Source organism: Convolutriloba macropyga, chromosome 12, assembly GCF_964194025.1.
Source record: "Convolutriloba macropyga chromosome 12, txConMacr16.3, whole genome shotgun sequence".
Lineage (NCBI taxonomy): Eukaryota > Metazoa > Xenacoelomorpha > Acoela > Convolutidae > Convolutriloba > Convolutriloba macropyga.
In genome coordinates this window covers 40,843,143-40,863,424 of record NC_134479.1, presented here as the reverse complement: position 1 = coordinate 40,863,424, position 20,282 = coordinate 40,843,143, and the positions used below count along the sequence as shown (strand labels likewise).

The 20,282-nt window shown below is 36.2% G+C and overlaps 2 protein-coding genes across 2 annotated transcripts in view; both read left to right on the top strand.

Annotated features, from left to right (window-relative positions):
• The window catches only part of LOC142350815 (acetyl-CoA acetyltransferase B, mitochondrial-like), a 406,383-nt gene that overhangs the window by 15,844 nt on the left and 370,257 nt on the right, over positions 1-20,282 (top strand). The window lies entirely within an intron of this gene.
• On the top strand, positions 2,864-6,701 carry LOC142350498 (uncharacterized). The gene is made up of 2 exons (XM_075402349.1): positions 2,864-3,631; positions 3,726-6,701. Exons 1-2 carry the CDS (start codon positions 2,864-2,866, stop codon positions 6,699-6,701), a joined length of 3,744 nt encoding a protein of 1,247 aa, XP_075258464.1.

Here is a 20,282-nt window from a genome sequence, read left to right as displayed (position 1 = left end):
ACTGTTTTGGTAGTCACCATGTACAACAATGCACATCAAAAAATGTTTTTCGCTCTGCAGACTGCGGCAAAAAGCACCACACAATGCTCCATGAAAACTTCATTGCAAAAAATCAAGGAATCCGACCCTCTTCAACAGTTAAATCGGTTCAACTGCATGGCACAGGTCAAGTTGCTTTCTTACCAGTTCAACTGTCTAACGGGGAGAAAACGTTTGAGACATATGCTTATCTCGAAAACGGAAGTTGCCAGAGCCTCTTCCTCCAATCCGCAGCTCTGATTCTAGGTATTGATATGAACACTTTTGGCAAGATGCCTATTAGTGGCTACCACACAACAAAAGAAATAGATTGTTCTCCAGTGTCTTTAAAAATTAAACCTTATCAATCTAATAAGACACCAGTCCTTGTAAACGAAGTCTTGGCAGTACCCGATTTGAATATGAACCCTGTTAACACTAATGAGCTGAACAAGCTTTGCAAGAAATTTGAACATCTCAATCACATTTCGTTCCCTAATGTTGATGAAAATAAAGTCTCAATAATCATCGGCATCGACAATCTGGAACTGATCCATTACAGTAAGGTGATTAAAAGCCCAGAAAACACGCCCTGGGCTGTAGAAACTCCTCTAGGATGGACATGTGCAGGTAAAACTAGCGTCACAGCAGACGAACAGAATCCAGTGTTCAAAACACAAATCAACTCTCATCCTCATCTATACAATGAACTTTTCACAAAAGTACAACAGTGGATGAAAATTGAGAACTACCATATAGCTTCATCAAAAAGGGCTATGTCTAAAAATGATGAAAAAGCTCTGCAAATCCTTGAGTCGACTACAAACTTCTCTGATGGTCACTACGAAATAGGCCTTCTTTGGAAGGAAAACGCCAAGTTACCAAACAACAGATGGCTAGCAGAAAAACAGTTAAAGCAATTAAACAAAAAACTCTCAACAAAACCAGATCTACAAAGTAAGTACGAGGAGACGCTCCAGAAAGATCTTCACAATGGTTATGTTGTCAAAGTTGATCCAGCTACAGACAAAGAAACAGCATGTTCTTATCTTCCTCATCATCCCGTTTCAAATGAAAACAAACCCGGAAAAATCAGGAGAGTCACCAATGCATCCAGTGTTTTTCAAGGTCAATCCTTGAAATCAAACCTTTTGAAGGGACCCGATTTGTTGAGTAATCTTGTGGGAGTCATATTAGGATTAACCCTTGTGGACACATTTCAGCAACTTGGATTCAACCATGACATACATTCCACTACAAATGTCAATCAAGCCTTAAACAAGCTTCCAACACCAGTCCGCTGAGTATTTATACTATGAAAAACAGACCTTCAATCAAGGCTTAAGGTTTAGAAACAATAAACCGAACATCAAAATACCGCCAATGTACCTGGGCCTTTGGTTTAGCAGTTGATTCCAAATCTAATAAAAAATTTCGCACAAACAAGGCAAGAATCCAACCCGATTTTTTTTCTTTATTTAAGAATGTGACACCACAATTATTTGATCACTGCCGATTTCAAACACAACTGAATTGCAATGCTGTATGTTGCAATTTTAAGGAAATAAAAAGATGTCATCAATACATCATTGATGCCCAATTAATTAGAGAACATCTATGCACTATTATGGATCTTTGCCCAAAACAGACCTTCAATGGTTAAGAGAAGAAGTGAAAAAACAAAAGGAAGCAAAGAAAAGCAGTCGAATTTCAACACACAAAAAACTAAAAAACTGAGAACTGATTTATTTATCTTAAACGCTTGTATCATCATTATTAATTCCAATAAGCAAAATGATTTCCTGAGTATACTTAAGGCGGCCAATGTGACATTCTGACGCCTAACGAAAAAGACAAAGGAACTAAAATTTCCTTCTCGAAGAATTTTTTTCTCGTAAAAAGGGTAGAGAAGGAAATTTTAGAAAAATACCCATCCCATCCAACACCCGGGAGAACACCCATTCCATCACGAGACGAGCTTCAAATATTTAACTGGGCTTTCTTATTTCAATATTATTTATCTTTCCCTGTTATTTTTTCGCCCGTTTGATTATTCACCCCTTTCTTGCAGCCTGAGAATTTTTTCCGGATATGACCAAAAATTACTGACAAAAATTCGATGTTTCAACAATTTTATTTTCTTGCATTTTCCGGTAATTCCGACCGAGCGCTTTAATATCCGTTCCCAATTTTACGAAACGAGCGTAACACACACGAGCGCACCAAACATGTTTAAACAGCATTCTTTTTGTTTTTATGTCCGGAAAAACAACGACCTTATTCTGAACTATATATTTTTTCCAAATGCTATGTAGAGTCGGCATTGGTAGGGTATTCAGGTAGGTTTCGGTTGTTCAGGTAGCTTTCTCTGGTGTTATCAGGTAGGTTTAAGTGGTATCTGGTAGGTTATTGAATACACATCAGGTAGGTTGCAGGTAGGTTTCAGGTAGGCATATCCAGGTAGGGTTTTTTTTAAAGTAATCGGTTAGGTTTTCAGGTAGGTTCCTCTGGTGGTATAAGGTAGGTTTCAGTGGTATCCGGTAGGTTATTGAGTAGGTTTCAGTTAGGTTGCAGGTAGGTCCAGGTAGGTATTTGGTAGATTTTAGGTATTCAGCTAGTTTTTTTTTCAGGTAGTTTTCAATTTGGTCTCTGGTTAGGTTTCAGGTAGGTATCTAGTAGGTTTTTAGGTATTCAGGTAGGTTTACCAGGTAGGTTTTGCAGTTTCTAACAGACTTGCTAAAAAAATTACGTAGCGCTTCGAAGAAAGAAGCTGTCTTTGTTAGACCGGTCAAAATCAATGGTTTTTACTAGAACTGGAAAATCCACAGAAAGTAACAACCAAACAATGATCTCCTCAAATTCGCAGACACAATACTCAGACGACAACACCGAAAGTCACGAGCAGGTCTCTGAAGATCCCCATTTAAAACGTCTGACCAACTTAAAGTTGATGTACGAAAGTGAAATCGAGTCGTGCATCGAATTTATTACATCCGGCATCGACTGCGGCGAGGACTCAGAAACAGTCGAAGAAACTCTCCTTGAAATCAAGGAACTTCAGGAGAAGTACGAAGTTACAATTCAAGAACTTTTAGACAAAGCACCATCATCTGGTGCAGAAACTCTATGCTCCCATTTGAGCAAACTCAAATTCAAGATACGGAAGATTACTTCCGCATACCGAAAATACAAAAAGGAACTTGTGTCCGCAACACAAAGCAACCAAACAAACAACATCCCGAGGGTAACCTTTGAAAACAGCAGTTATCAAACTCATACTGAGGCATCCCTAACGACCAACATTTTCTCAGCACCCGCTGAATACCGTTCTTACAGTGAATCCTTCCTTAACAATGCTGCACCCAGTAGCTTAATGGGAGATTCAAACACAATTTTGCCGCCGGCAAATTTGTCGCAACAACTCACCACCACATCTGCTGACGTATCAGACACCAGCACCATCAACAATGCCTTGTCTGGAGTTACCTCTGGTGGCTTCAATTCCACTTCCGCAAAAATCGACGGCGCATTTCCCTCATTCCATGTTTCTCATCAGGCGGCTCAAACTTCTTCTTTAAATCCGCCAATCAGAACTTCGCAACCATCCTTTACAGTACATCGTTTTCAGAAATCGGTTCCGAAGTTACAGGCAACAAAGTTTGATGGAGATCCATTAAGTTGGTTAAAGTGGTTCAGTGTGTTTCAAGCAACAATTGATCGTTCTCCAATGTCCTCTGCAGAAAAAAATGATTCATCTGCAATCGCTCCTGATTGGAGAAGCAAAAGCACTGGTTGACGGCTATGGCTGCAATGGCAGTCTGTACGCACCGGCTTTAGCACGTCTGGAAGAACATTTTGGTAATCCGAACAGGATTGTCAATGCCTTCCTCGAAAAACTGTCACATTTTAGACCCCCTAACCTGACAATCCCAGACAGTTACACGCAGTTCTCTGCTTTCCTTTTAACCCTTGTGGACACATTTCAGCAACTTGGATTCAACCATGACATACATTCCACTACAAATGTCAATCAAGCCTTAAACAAGCTTCCAACACCAGTCCGCTTGGAATGGAATAAGCACGCTTTGGAAAGAAGTTTACTTCAACCATCTCTGAGAGAGCTTTCGGAGTGGCTTCTAATCTATGCGAAGGCTTGTAGAGATTTACCCACCTCTTGTGCATCAGCTCAACCTCCAAGCACTCATTCAAAGGCCTCTAACCAGCTTTGGAAGCAATCGAATCTCCAAACCCAATTCAACCGTCCGTCCAACAGATCACACCAAGATCAACGCACAAACCCGTCAAATAGCTTTCAACCAAGCTCTGCGAAAGATGTCGTTTGTCCAAACAACGGTAGCTGTCAGTATTTATACAAATGTTCTCATTTCCAAGATCTGTCTCCACTCGAGAGACGAGAACACGTGAAAAAATTGAAACTATGTTTCAACTGTTTTGGTAGTCACCATGTACAACAATGCACATCAAAAAATGTTTTTCGCTCTGCAGACTGCGGCAAAAAGCACCACACAATGCTCCATGAAAACTTCATTGCAAAAAATCAAGGAATCCGACCCTCTTCAACAGTTAAATCGGTTCAACTGCATGGCACAGGTCAAGTTGCTTTCTTACCAGTTCAACTGTCTAACGGGGAGAAAACGTTTGAGACATATGCTTATCTCGAAAACGGAAGTTGCCAGAGCCTCTTCCTCCAATCCGCAGCTCTGATTCTAGCTATTGATATGAACACTTTTGGCAAGATGCCTATTAGTGGCTACCACACAACAAAAGAAATAGATTGTTCTCCAGTGTCTTTAAAAATTAAACCTTATCAATCTAATAAGACACCAGTCCTTGTAAACGAAGTCTTGGCAGTACCCGATTTGAATATGAACCCTGTTAACACTAATGAGCTGAACAAGCTTTGCAAGAAATTTGAACATCTCAATCACATTTCGTTCCCTAATGTTGATGAAAATAAAGTCTCAATAATCATCGGCATCGACAATCTGGAACTGATCCATTACAGTAAGGTGATTAAAGGCCCAGAAAACACGCCCTGGGCTGTAGAAACTCCTCTAGGATGGACATGTGCAGGTAAAACTAGCGTCACAGCAGACGAACAGAATCCAGTGTTCAAAACACAAATCAACTCTCATCCTCATCTATACAATGAACTTTTCACAAAAGTACAACAGTGGATGAAAATTGAGAACTACCATATAGCTTCATCAAAAAGGGCTATGTCTAAAAATGATGAAAAAGCTCTGCAAATCCTTGAGTCGACTACAAACTTCTCTGATGGTCACTACGAAATAGGCCTTCTTTGGAAGGAAAACGCCAAGTTACCAAACAACAGATGGCTAGCAGAAAAACAGTTAAAGCAATTAAACAAAAAACTCTCAACAAAACCAGATCTACAAAGTAAGTACGAGGAGACGCTCCAGAAAGATCTTCACAATGGTTATGTTGTCAAAGTTGATCCAGCTACAGACAAAGAAACAGCATGTTCTTATCTTCCTCATCATCCCGTTTCAAATGAAAACAAACCCGGAAAAATCAGGAGAGTCACCAATGCATCCAGTGTTTTTCAAGGTCAATCCTTGAAATCAAACCTTTTGAAGGGACCCAATTTGTTGAGTAATCTTGTGGGAGTCATATTAGGATTCCGCGAGCAACAAGTGGCACTTTCAGCAGACATTGAGCAAATGTTTATGCAAATTAAAGTTGCTCCCTCTGATCGTGCGTTTCTTCGGTTTCTCTGGAATCACAATGGCAAAATCGAAGAGTATCAATACACACGTCATATCTTCGGCGCAACATCTTCCCCATGCATAGCATCCTACGCTCTTCGTCGTTCAGCACGTGACAATCAGGACCAATTTCCTCAAGTTTTGCACGTCATTGAGCGTAATGTTTACATGGATGACCTATATATCTCGACAGCAGACGTTGAAAGTGCTGTAAACGTTATGAACAGCACCAAAGAGTGTCTTTCACTTGGTGGTTTCAACCTCACAAAGTGGAACTCTAATTCCGACGAGTTCTTGAAAAACGTCGCAAACGAATATCTTTTGAAGCCTGATCTACTATCACCTCAATCTCAAAAAGTTTTGGGTTTACCGTGGAATGCGAGCACGGACGAGTACATCATTGATAAAAAGCTTTTCAAAAGGTTCCCCAATGATCAATTCACAACACAGAGGAAACTTTTGAAGTTCGTCGCTTCAATTTTTGATCCCCTTGGCGTTATAGCCCCTTTAACAATCAGAGTGAGGAAAATATTGCAAGCGATTTGGAATAAAGGTCCACAATGGGACGCACCTCTGGATGTTCAGCAGTTCCCAGATTTTCTCCAATTCAAAAACGAACTTCCAACTTATCAGAATATCAGCATTCCACGTGCTCTCTTCCGTAGAAACACGAAAATTCAGTCAACAGCTCTTCACACGTTCACAGACGCTTCAGAGTATGCTCTATCAGCAGTGTCTTATCTAAGAACTGAGTACGTTGATAAAACAGTTGATGTAGTGTTCATGATGGGCAAAGCCCGAGTAGCTCCGATCAAGAGGATAACTATTCCAAACCTGGAGTTGCAAGCGGCAGAGTTGCAAGCGGCAATTAGCTCAGTTTATCAAAGAGCAGCAAGATTTGGAAATCGGAAATTACTTTTTCTGGTCCGATAGTACAACTGTACTCCATTGGTTGAGAACTCCAGAAATGCGGCATCGAATTTTTGTTGCCAATAGACTAGCAAAGATTCTCGACGTCTCTTCATCTCTCAATTGGCGCTACATCGCTTCTTCTGATAATCCCGCTGATGACGGCTCAAGAGGCTATGAGGTTCGACAGATGAATGCAACTTCTCGTTGGTTGAGTGGACCATCATTTCTCCGCTCCGAAGAAAAAGAGTGGCCTTGTCAAGATTTCTTGAAGCATAACCCACTGGTATTCTCAATACAGCCAATGGAAGCCCCTAAACCGTCAACTGAAGGATGTGTAATAGATATTACACGTTTTAGCAACTGGAATCGGTTGATAAGAGTGACTGCGTACTGCTTCTTTTTCCGCGACCTTTGCAAGAAGCGAGGCAAACATTTGGCTCTCTCTCATCATACTTTTGCGTACAGGTATCTGATCCAGGTATCGCAGATTGAAATTTTTGCAGAGGAAATATCTGCTCTACGTAAGGAAAAGGAAATTTCAGCATCAAGTCGTTTGAAAGACCTTTGTCCGTATGTTGACAATAATGATCAGCTCCGCGCCAAAGGTCGGTTGTCCAAGGCAATGGTTTTAGAGACTGCCCGACACCCAATCATTCTGGATGGTCTAAACCCAATTGTGAAGCTGCTCATCAAAAATTTTCACCTTACTAACACCCACTCAGGAGTTGAACAAACGCGCTGCCTCCTCATGCAATACTATTGGATTTTGAAATGCCGAGCTGTCGTTAGGCAGACAGTCCGCCAATGCATTCCTTGTCGGCGAATGATACAGGAAATCCAGCAACCTCAAATGTCTGATCTACCATGCGAGCGGTTACCAAGTGAGCATCACTTTGTCTTTGCGACGACAGGACTCGACTACATAGGTCCTTTCCCCGTATCTCAATGCGGCAGACACGCTACACGCTACGTACTTCTGTTCACCTGCTTGGTGGTAAGAGCAGTTCACTTGGAGATAGCAGAAAACCTGTCTACAGACTCAACAATGAATTGCATCCGCAGATTCATTAGTCGCCGCGGAAAGCCAAAAAAATTTCTCTCCGACAACGGGAAATCTTTTGTCAGCTCTTGTTCGGAACTAAAGAAAGGTATCGAAGCACTCAGAGCATCAAAGGAATTTGCCTCAAAACTCCATATTCTTGATATTGAAATTGAATGGAAGTTTAATCCTCCCCTTGCACCACATTTTGGTGGAAGTTGGGAAAGGTTAATTCAGGTGTTCAAATTGTCTTTGTACAAGGTCATTGGATCAAGAACACTAACACATGAAACGTTGTCTACCTTCACTTGCGAAATAGAATCTAGCATGAACTCTCGTCCCCTCACATACACTTCGAGTGACATTAATGATCCACTTCCCCTAACACCAAACTATTTTCTTTTGGGCAGACCCACTGTTAATTTTCCACCTGGTGTTTTTTCCGAGAGAAAGATTACAATCTCAAAGTCTTGGAGAACTTCACAACACTTGGCCGAACACTTCTGGAACAGATTTCTTAGAGAATATAACCCAAACCAGCAGAAACGTTCAAAATGGACTAAAGGTTGTCCGAATTTACAAGTAGGCGATCTAGTTTGGGTTTTAGAGGATTTAACGCCTCGAGGTCTTTGGCCACTGGCCAAAGTCATTGAAGTATATCCTAGTTCGGACCAAATTGTCAGATTCGTTAAACTAAAAACCGCATTTGGGGAAAAAATTCGCCCTGTTGTTAAATTAAGCAAAGTTCTAGCTGACTAATTTTTATCAGTGATTCAAACACTAATTTACAAGGTTCGCCTCTTTGTAAGTTCTGGTATTAGGAAAAGAACAATTTTTCCATGACAATTTGTACTCAAATTCTGCTTTTTCTGCGCGGGTAGAAAAATTGCTACACCGTAGCAACCTGTAACTCCCCTCAGAGCATTCGGACATCTATATTTTGACCTCCTCATTAAATTTTTCTGCGGACCCGCAGTTTTGCGAAATGTTTACTTTATTTTTTTTGCGTTTATCGGTTTATTACGCTTTTTAACCGCTTATTCTCACGTACTTCGTTTATCTTCGCAAAAACGTTCATTGAAATCCGTAAGCTGATTTTCTTGCGTAACGTCAGTTATTCGTTTATCTCGAAACTTGTTTCTTTGTTAATGGGTCACCAAGTTTGCATTTTCAACCAAGAATTGTCTTTAATTTTATGGACTTACTTTACTATTCTTTGCAATCCTGCAAATGGGGCCGGCTATGTCATCAATACATCATTGATGCCCAATTAATTAGAGAACATCTATGCACTATTATGGATCTTTGCCCGAAACAGACCTTCAATGGTTAAGAGAAGAAGTGAAAAAACAAAAGGAAGCAAAGAAAAGCAGTCGAATTTCAACACACAAAAAACTAAAAAACTGAGAACTGATTTATTTATCTTAAACGCTTGTATCGTCATTATTAATTCAAATAAGCAAAATGATTTCCTGAGTAAACTTAAGGCGGTCAATGTGACAAAAGTGTAACAAAAGATAAGGAATTACCTGATAATTATCTGCTAGGGAACACCAGAAAAAATTTTTGAGTGTTCCACCTGTGTCAAAACATCTGTCTGTTTCATTGCATTCCTCTAATGTCAAGCAAAACTTGGCTTCTTTTTCAGTGAATTTTTTGGGATAACCAGTACCTCAACATCAAATCGACTGATTAAAGATCTCAACATCAAAAATTAGATTAAAGATAGGTTGCTTCAATTGCATTCTCAGTTTGCATTAATTAAAATTACGTTTGTAACAAATTAATTAGAGTTAATAAGTTCAATTATTGTTCCGAACCCACTTGTGGGGGAGGAACTATATACTCAAATGGGTTTTTTTGCTCCGTCAATTTTGGCCGATCGATATATTCATCCTAGAGAAATGTTAGTGGTATCATTAAAAAGCTCGTCCAGCGCATAATTCGAAATTCAAAAGATTTTTTTTTAATTTTGTAATTTTCGAGGAGTTATCGAGGTTTATATTTTTGTGTGAACACGGGATATTTGAATGATTTTGTTCACTTTTATTGTAGTTTTAATGTAAAATTAGATCTTTTCTATTAAAAAATATTAATTCAAAATTATATTTCAGGCTACAATATGCAATAAATTTGCGTTACTAAAATACGAAAGACGATAAAAAAGACTAGTCCTGGTCTGATGACGAAGTTTACAATAAACAAAATTCGAATTCTATTCAAGTGCAGTTTTTTTAGAAAACTTTTCCTGGCTTTTACCTGTTTTTTTTTGTTTTTTAGTCACTCTGAGACTAGTCACTCTTCATATCGAGGTTCAGTTAATTAATGACAAAATTAATTTAAAGTCAAATGATGCCCAAAGATTAAAAAGTTCGTTTTCAAGGAATCGCTCATGTTTTTTTTCGACTTCCAGTTTTAGTATTTTTAATTGAAATTTTGAGTTTCATTTTTATGTTTTACAAAATATTTGTAGTCCTATGGCATAAACCCATTGACTAAAAGTGTAGTAGGTTTCATAATGAGCATTAAGTGAACCTATCTAGTGCTTTAAATAGAAAAAATAATGGCTGTTAGGACTTTGAAACTAAATTTTCAGATTTTTTTTTCAACATTAACCAATCATAAACTTATTTTTGTGATTTGTAAGTCAGTCTCAGTATTTACAGTTACTCTTTCCTTCTTAATGCAACAAAATTAATCTGGTTAGCAGTATTATCTTCTAACTATTGGTCATTTGACTCCAATGCCACAAGATTTCACACAATTTTCAAATTTTTGGATGTTTTCTTATTATTGGTTCTTTTTGAATTCTTATCACATTATATTATTATTGAGAGCTCCAACTGGCTAAAAAAAGACGTTCAATGGATCGTAGATAAAGTTTTCAGAGCAAAACGCATGGTTTAAATGGCTGCGACACTTTCCTCTCGCTTTTTTCTACTGATTTTTTGGTTTTTGCCTTTATATAATGTTGTTTTCATAGTCATAAGACCTATCGAGATGTCCTATTGATTAGGTATGCTTGAAAAACATGTTTGTCCTCCTAGCGAGGCGTAACTGAGCGTATTTATGGACATCCGTTGAAAGCTATTGAATTTAATGGATTTGAAGACTTAAAAAATAACTTTTCAAAATTTTTTTTGAACATTAACCAATCGAAAACTTATTTTTGTGAACTGTAATCAGTCTCAGTAATGTCACGTCTCTTTTTCCTTCTACTTCAGGTACAATTTGTCTAGTTAGCGGTTTCATCTTCTAACTATTGGTTGTATGACTTGCATGCACGAGTTTTCAAAACTTTTTTTTAGTTTTGTATAATATTTTCCTAATCCTGGCTCCTTTTGAAATCTTATCAAATTATCAAAATATTGATAGCTCCTGCTGACTCAAGAAAAACGTTCCTTGGATCATTGATAAAGTTTTAAGCGACGAGCTCATTGTGTAAATGGCTTCGACAATTTTTTCTCGCGCTTTTCCACTGAATTTTTAGATTTTGACTGTATTTGTTTTTGTTTTCATAGTCAGTGATTTGTTGTAAGTTCTTGTTGATAGTTTTCGGATAACAAAAATTGCTGTCGTACCATAGAGGCATAGTCTAGCGTATTTATTGGCTTCCGTTGAAATCTATTGAATTTAATGCGTTGATACTACGGGTTTTCTCAAGAATTTCTTGTTTTTAATGTATTTGTTCGTATTTGTTGTTTTTTTGAAATCATATTGTAAAAAAAGAAAAATCTCATTGCTGTTAAAGAATTAATTGAATGTGGAAAATTTTTTACTGAAACTTTCAGTTTTGTAATGGCTTTTCACTCGACACTTTTCTCGCTCATTTTTTCTTTAATTTGCTGTTTTTGCCTGTTTTTTTATTCTGTATGGAGCCTTAAAACGCAATCTATCTCATAAGTTTTTAAGTAAACATTGAGTGAATTGTGCTACTCGAAGCAGTCAGTTTATAGCGAATAGTCAAAAAGTTCTTGATATTATACTTTTTCAAAAATTTTCAGATTTTTCATTTTTTTTTGCTCTTTTCGTCAACTTGTAATTTATTATCATCATCAAGAGGTCCCATACGATTCCTTACATTTTAAAAAATAAATTATGGCTTCAATAATTTGTGTTTTTGCAAATCGTTTGTACTTTTTTGAGTTTTTTCTGTATCTTTAGTCCGTTTCCATGGCTTAGTCTAACCGAAGACAGGTCCCATTGCTTTCATACTGACTTTTACTAGTTTTGCCGAGAATTTTTTTGTTATAGGCTAATGATTTTTAAGACTTTTAAAATTATTTGGTTTAAAAAATGTTGATTGAATTTTGGATTTTGCCTCATTACTCCATCTCTTTGTCGACTTTTTACCTAGTCTCATTATGGAAAGTTTTCATATGCTGTATAGTTAGGAAATAGTAATTTTGTGTAGTTAAGGTTTCATCTGATTGCATGTTGACGTTGTTACTAGGTGCTGTTAAGTTTATATATTGAGTTTTTGTCTTGAAATTTTTGTTTTTTGCCATTTTGTTGTTTGTTTTGTTTTGCTTTTTATCTCGTAGTCTTTGTAATGGCAAAACTCGTGAGTGTTGTAATGGGGCATGGTATTATGTAATTCAATAAGTATATAGGTTTTGTAACGATTTTTTATTTCAAACATCTGTTTCTGTTATCTCTTCATTTGGTTGACAATTAAGTCAAAATGTAGATGAGCTCGGGTCGGAACATCATGTGCCAACGCACATTAACGAGCCTCCTTGTATTACATTTTCACTTTTTATAAAGTTTTATTCTCTTAAAAACACCTTCAACTCTGCAGAAAACTGCAACCTTTTCATAAATGTTGTTGGAAACTAAGGAATATTGTTCAAAAATTCAGTCCGTTCTGTACTTTTTAAATACACGTCCATTTCGCTTCCTAAATGTTATTCAGTTATCTACTCCTCAATTTTTCAAAAACAGTCTCAAGAGATCTCGGCGACCAGTCAAACTTTTGGTCTCAAGTTTTCTTACCTTTTCTTGTCTCTAAAACTTTGGTTTAGTTTTCTAAAAAGCAATTATTTAAAAAATTAAACTCCTAAAATTTCAAAACATTTCCAAATTTTTGACAAGAAAACTAGAGGAATTTGCTCTTTTGTAATCATCAACATGGCTTTCAGGTCCATCAACAGTCCATTGTAGCAAAATTGTCATTCAGGCAAATTGATCATCTGAAAAATTTGAAATCAGATAGTTACTTTTTGATTGAACTAAAACAAAAATGAACAATGTTGTGCAATAGATCTCAATCTTAAGGGATGAAAAGTGAAACCTAAAACCATGAAATTGAAACTGTAGATTAGACATCTTACCACAATGATATTCTCCCGAGAAATCTAAATCACTTACAATTATACTGACACTTTTTAAACATGGAATCTTTTCAAAAAATGTTTCCAAAAAATGCGCTACGAGCAGAAAAAGTGAATGGTAATTATCGAAGAAAAATCAAAATTGCATAATGAATATAATTACAACGGCATTGTGTTAGCTCATTTTTAATAATAAAAGCCCTCCTCATAGAACAGAAGTTAAACTATAGTAAAAAAAATCGGAAAAAAATTAGATAGTTTGGCCTACTATTCATAAGGAGCTGGGTAATTTAAAATTTCTCAGAAATTCTGTGACCGGCGTTAATGAGAACTTGGTTTTCACTGAATTATCAAAATAGATATGAGATCGTAAAACTTTCGCGTCGTTTCGTCACGCGTTTAATAAATTTCAAAAACCAGTCATATTGGAAGCACGTTCTTGAAAGTTTATTTGTCAAGCACTTCATTTTTAAAATCAATGTTTTTAACGTTTAATTTACACTACAAAATATTTCCCACTTGCGTCATGACAATCTTTTTTTTCGAAGCTATTTCAAATTTTAGAAAAAAAATAAAAATGTTTCAAAATTTGTCTGAGTTTTACGATCTTGTTTTGATGTTGTCTAATAAACTTTTTAAATTGCTTGATTACATTAAGATCTCACCTTTTTTTTCTTAACGCAAAGAGAGTCACATTTTCTTAGGTCTCGTACAAAATAGACTCAATTCCAGTCACATGTACTGAAGTTTTTGAGAATTTCTCAATAATAGATTGATAAAACCTGTATGTTGTTACAAATATTGACTACCATGCTAAGATAGTCCCAACTTCAAACAAAATGAGTCAAAAAATTGTACATGATGGATACAACTGACTTTTAGAGTTTTCGACAAGAATATCATAAACCATTGAAAATTTTACAATAGATTCATACCGTATTTAAAAATTAGATTGAACATCACTCTAAATTTTTGTGTTGCTTACAAAAAAACGCTCCTGAATCAAAATAATATTTCATTGCTTGAAATATCATTGCTTCTGTTATCTCTAGAAAAATGGTTAGAAGTTGTAATAAAAAAAAATTTTTAACTGTCTGATTTTCAAGACAAGGATATATTTCAGTATTTCAGACTTTGTAGCAGTCATTATGGGAGCACGATATTGTACAGCTAAACAAACTTTTGCACGAAACTAATAAAGTCAAGGTACAAAAAAAACTTATTTAACATTAGTTTTGATTGCTTCATTTTGCAAGGAAAGTGATATCACTTTCTTCAAAAGAAAAGCTATGCGACACTAATATTTTTTTATCTCAACACCGAAGGGCATTCTAGACTTTACGAAATTGGCCTATGTAGCGAAAAATTTGTGGCTAAGTTTTATTTAAAATGGTGATTTAAAAAATGAGCTGCTTCTTCAGGCGTCTTTCCAAAAAAACACAAGGAAAGATACTGATAGTCTTATCAAAAGACTCAAATTACGGTTTTTGAAAACACTTGGAAACCTTTGTTCTCGTTTTTTTGGTAATTGAGTTTTTTATTAATTTCTTTCAACAGTTTTGCTTTTAAGTATAATGATCAAGCGCTCACTTTTAAATTCAACATTTTTTCATTTTTTCTACATTTTTGGCAATTAGTAGTGTCAGCTCAAATTAATTGAGAAAGCAGTAGCGATTACGAAACCGATAAGATCTGATTGTTTCTCTATGCAGTTGAAAACTGAGTTCAAAGTTTTCATAGGTAAAATCTGATGTCATTGCAGGCAGCACTAAGAAACTAAAAAGTTCGCTGAGTAATGTTTATTCTAAACTTCGGGTCTTTTCCATTACAGCCCCCCTGAAAATATAGCCCACCAATATGGTATATTTACCCCTATTGGGGAGGCTATAGGTTATCTGACCACTAAGCTGGAGGTGGGGCTATAATGGGAAAGACCCAAAACTTGTTCTCTGTTGGCAATCTGTTCAGAGTGGATTTTCGCGATAAATTTGTAACTGTCTTCTTATTTCTAAGATCTGCCTCACTATAACGTTTACTTTGGTAAATTTATAGAAAATGCTTGATTTATATAAATTTAAAAGAAAAGGAAAGTTGTTGAATACGATAAACAACATTGATATTCGGACCCAACTGGACTAACGATTTCCGCGGGTGCAAAACACCCTTGATTGTAGGCGTACGAGATAAAAATCATAATTTCATGTTTTTATGAAAAGAAACCAGAGCCAGAAGTGAGCTGAATTCGACCTGGCAAATTCAGCGCAGCTCTTACATTTTATTTGAAACGCAAAAAACTGGTGAAAAGTTATAAGGAGAGACATTATAGCCGCCTCGAAACCTTTGCCTTCAGATCGAAGTTTAGCAGACGAATAAGTAAGCAATGCTTAGAATGACTAGCAGATGTTGATATTTACCAATTTGACGATGTGAATTAACCCTAGGGTTTAAAAGCAGTGTTCGAGAAAGTTCTGTAAGGTACCGGCTTTCTAAGAAGATTGATTTAGCGCCCAAACAATCTGCAGATGTTGATATTTACCAATTTGACGATGTGAATTAACCCTAGGGTTTAAAAGCAGTGTTCGAGAAAGTTCTGTAAGGTACCGGCTTTCTAAGAGGATTGATTTAGCGCCCAAACAATCTGCAGAAAGCTTTCGTGAAAAAAAAAACAGTGTAAAAGTGAAGCCTGATTTCTAAATTTTGTTATAAAATTCGGCAGCAAAACTTTTCAGAAAATTGTTAATAACTTTCCTGGCATTTAAGAAGAAAGTGCTAATTGTTCAGTTTGATTATTTTTGCATTTAATACCATTTATTTAATTGCACAAAGACTTCTTGTGAGCAACTTGGCGCTGGAAATTGAAATTATGTCATTTCTTTGAAGTTTGCATTCAATTTTCACGAGTCGCTCCAGATTAACAAAAAATAAATATCAAAACGATTGTCTTGCTAAAATTTTGTGCAAATTATTGCAGCTTTTACAAGCAACACAAAATTTGTATTAACATGTATGCTTTTTGAGGTATAATAATGTTCACGGTAATCATCTAAAAATGTTTCAATATAATTTCAGCACGTCACTGTTTAAACTTATGGTCGGATTTTTAATAACGTTTCTCGCATGCAAGAAAAAAGTTTAAGTTGTTGATTTGACCATGAATCGTAAACAAGTGTTATCATGCGCTCCTTATTGTAGAAACCGATAAGATCTGATTGTTTCTCTATGCAGTTGAAAATTGAGTTCAAAGTTTTCATAGTTAAATCTGATGTCATTGCAGGCAGCACTAAGAAACCAAAAAATTCGCTGAGTAATGTTTATTCAAAACTTCGGGTCTTTTCCATTACAGCCCCCCTGAAAATATAGCCCACCAATATGGTATATTTACCCCTATTGGGGGCTATAGGTTATCTGACCACAAAGCTGGAGGTGGGGCTATAATGGGAAAGACCAAAAACTTGTTCTCTGTTGGCAATCTGTTCAGAGTGGATTTTCGCGATAAATTTGTAACTGTCTTCTTATTTCTAAGATCTGCCTCACTATAACGTTTACTTTGGTAAATTTATAGAAAATGCTTGATTTTTATAAATTTAAAAGAAAAGGAAAGTTGTTGAATACGATAAACAACATTGATATTCGGACCCAACTGGACTAACGATTTCCGCGGGTGCAAAACACACTTGATTGTAGGCGTACGAGATAAAAATCATAATTTCATGTTTTCATGAAAAGAAACCAGAGCCAGAAGTGAGCTGAATTCGACCTGGCAAATTCAGCGCAGCTCTTACATTTTATTTGAAACGCAAAAAACTGGTGAAAAGTTATAAGGAGAGACATTATAGCCGCCTCGAAACCTTTGCCTTCAGATCGAAGTTTAGCAGACGAATAAGTAAGCAATGCTTAGAATGACTAGCAGATGTTGATATTGACCAATTTGACGATGTGAATTAACCCTAGGAATTAAAAGCAGTGTTCGAGAAAGTTCCGTAAGGTACCGGCTTTCTAAGAGGATTGATTTAGCGCCCAAACAATCTGCAGATGTTGATATTTACCAATTTGAGGATGTGAATTAACCCTAGGGTTTAAAAGCAGTGTTCGAGAAAGTTCTGTAAGGTACCGGCTTTCTACGAGGATTGATTTAGCGCCCAAACAATCTGCAGAAAGCTTTCGTGAAAAAAAAACAGTGTAAAAGTGAAGCCTGATTTCTAAATTTTGTTATAAAATTCGGCAGCAAAACTTTTCAGAAAAATGTTAATAACTTTCCTGGCATTTAAGAAGAAAGCGCTAATTGTTCAGTTTGATTATTTTTGCATTTGATACCATTTATTTAATTGCACAAAGACTTCTTGTGAGCAACTTGGCGCTGGAAATTGAAATTATGTCATTTCTTTGAAGTTTGCATTCAATTTTCACGAGTCGCTCCAGTTTAACAAAAAATAATTATCAAAACGATTGTCTTGCTAAAATTTTGTGCAAATTATTGCTGCTTTTACAAGCAAGACAAAATTTGTATTAACATGTATGCTTTTTGAGGTATAATAATGTTCACGGTAATCATATAAAAAATTTTCAATATAATTTCAGCACGTCACTGTTGAAACTTATGGTCAGATTTTTAATAACGTTTCTCGCATGCAAGAAAAAAAATTTAAGTTTTTGATTTGACCATGAACCGTAAACAAGTGTTATCATGCGCTTCTTATTGTAATTGACATCCCGCTTTTTTGCACTTATTTTTTTAACAATGCATTTGGGATTGCTTCTGACGCTGACTCTTTTGAACTCACTTAGAGGCTTACGACGTTCATTCAAATTTTGACACGAATTTTAAACAAAAATAATTAAAAAGCAAGATGAAAAGAGCGCTAATTGTGCAGTTTGATTGAACTGGCATTCAATATTATATGTATTGAATTACGCAAAGACTGCGACAGAGCAAATTGGCGGTAGCAATTGACATTATGTCATTTTTTCCAAGCTTGTGCCATTTTTCAAGTGTCACTTCAGGTTATTTAAGAGAACGAAGAAATTAATTTGAATGCTTCTGCATTGCAACACTTTGGTGAAATCCTTTGCAACATTTCGTGCTGCACATATTGGGTAAACGGGATGTATTCTGTCCCCCCCCCCTCTTAGCTTAGTGAGCATAAATCTTTTATGACATCCAGGCGCACGTGCTCTTTTGGGATCTATTTTGTTTCGTGTAACGTGCTATGTACCAACATATAATTTGTAACTGGGTGTCATAAAAAAAACACTGGGGACCGAAACAGAATAGATCCGGTAAACGCATTTATGCTTGTGAGGCAAAACAGTTCAGTGTATGCAACTCTTGTATACAAGCAAAAAAATAATGGTGGTGATTGTGTTGTGAAAAAATTGGCACTTAAATTGGCCGTAACTTCAACAGGTGAGATCATTCACTCCGGCTTATTGTAAATAGTCACACTGGTCAAACGTCATCAAAATCGGATCCACATTCCGATGAATTACAATTAGCTGTTCTTACACACCAGAACAAACGTCTTATGCACAAAATCTTACCGATTAAAATTGCCCAATATCAAAACCAAGATTAATTAAATTTATTTCTAAACACAGCAAAACATCTTAAATATCACTATTTTGCAGTAGAGCAACAGCCTTTTCTCTCTTTGCCAGACAAAGCTTCACAAGTTTTACGCATAGCTTTTCTCTCATTTTTATTTGAAATTGCTAAACTCAGAAAGGGCTTAATTGTTTTTATTTGTCGTCCACAAATCACTACTTACGTCTCACTCATCTATGACACATTGTTTAATCCACTCTCAGTCACATTAATTGAACTAGATAAAGGAGTCTGGACAGAGTTACAACCCTCAGACAGCATTAAAAAATACAATCTATACTTTCTCGTTTTGATGTACTCACTAAACCTATCTACAAAGGTAATGAGGAGCGCCCATATTGCGCGAAAAAATACCTAAATATTTTTATACAATGTCACGAAGGCTTTAATTTTGTCACTGGAAAAGCATCAAAAGAACTTAAGGATGTACACTTAACCATCCCAAAGAAAACACCTTCAATTACACCATACCTAAAGCAGACATCCCTAACGTATATGTAATTCAGCAAAAATCACCAGTTTACCTTAAATCTGAAAAATACTCTCTTTCGTAAACACAATTGGTTGGGTGCTATACGCCCTAATGTACAAATCGACGCTAAACTCAACTATATAATCAGCAGAGTACTATTTGAAATGGACCACACAAGTCTATCACTTTATAAAAAAAACCCTGCGATCTTGATGGTGATCTAAAACAGAGCGCCTTTATCTAAAACACAAAATATCTACTGGTTGAATAGGTTATCACAGGACAGCGAAACACATTCGCTACACCAAAAGACTCTAATGTTATCTCACTTTTTCAACGTAAAACTGATTCTTCAATTTTCTATGTCTCTTAAAAAACCAATATTTCGAACGGACTCTTATAGCTTACCAAAGTAAACTCCAATTTGTAGATCGAGTAACATGCTAGAATTTTCCTTGGTCTATTAAAGCACCAAGAAAAGCTGAAAATTTTTTAATTGAGCTATCATATCCCTTAACGCCTTATCCAATCAAAGCGCAAAATCACGTTAAAACTTTCATGATGACGAAGCTGAGAACCTTTTCACCCACGCGGACTTTATCGCACAACAATTTGGCATGCATAGCCAAAAAGATTGGACAAATTCAATAGATAAAATGAAATTTAATTAGTTAGTAGATGAAGCCGCCACAATTTGAAGTAGCACAAGCTGTAAATTTTGCAGACTTTGCAAATCAAGCAAAATTACAGGCACAATTTTCACAACTACAAAGCCGATGCATTAATTATTTTAACGAACTTTTTATTGAAAAGAATTTACACTTCGCCGTCTCGATTGGCGTGATTTGATCATCAGCAACTATTTTAAAAAATCCCTCATAGGAATCTTTGGATACCCGTGGAACGTATTGAACAAAATAGCCATGACTTGGACTGTTTTTAACTTCTTACACTGCCTCATTGGCCTATTTCATAGCGCCTTTTAACGCACAAAACCCTAAATCACTCATAGTTCCTAATATCACAGTAGCTAAGATTATAACTTCTGGATTTTTGGAGTATTTTCACACACTATCTTTAATGTATTAAAATCTCACACTACAAAATATAAACCACCATCACCTAAAAAAGACGAAAACACTGTGGACAGCAGTAC

Excerpts from the sequence above, each read along its gene's own strand:
- LOC142350498 (XM_075402349.1), top strand. The coding sequence starts at position 2,864 with ATGATCTCCTCAAATTCGCAGACACAATACTCAGACGACAACACCGAA. Across the intron at positions 3,632-3,725 it reads CTTCGCAACCATCCTTTACA|CAACAATTGATCGTTCTCCA; the intron begins GTACATCGTTTT and ends GTGTGTTTCAAG.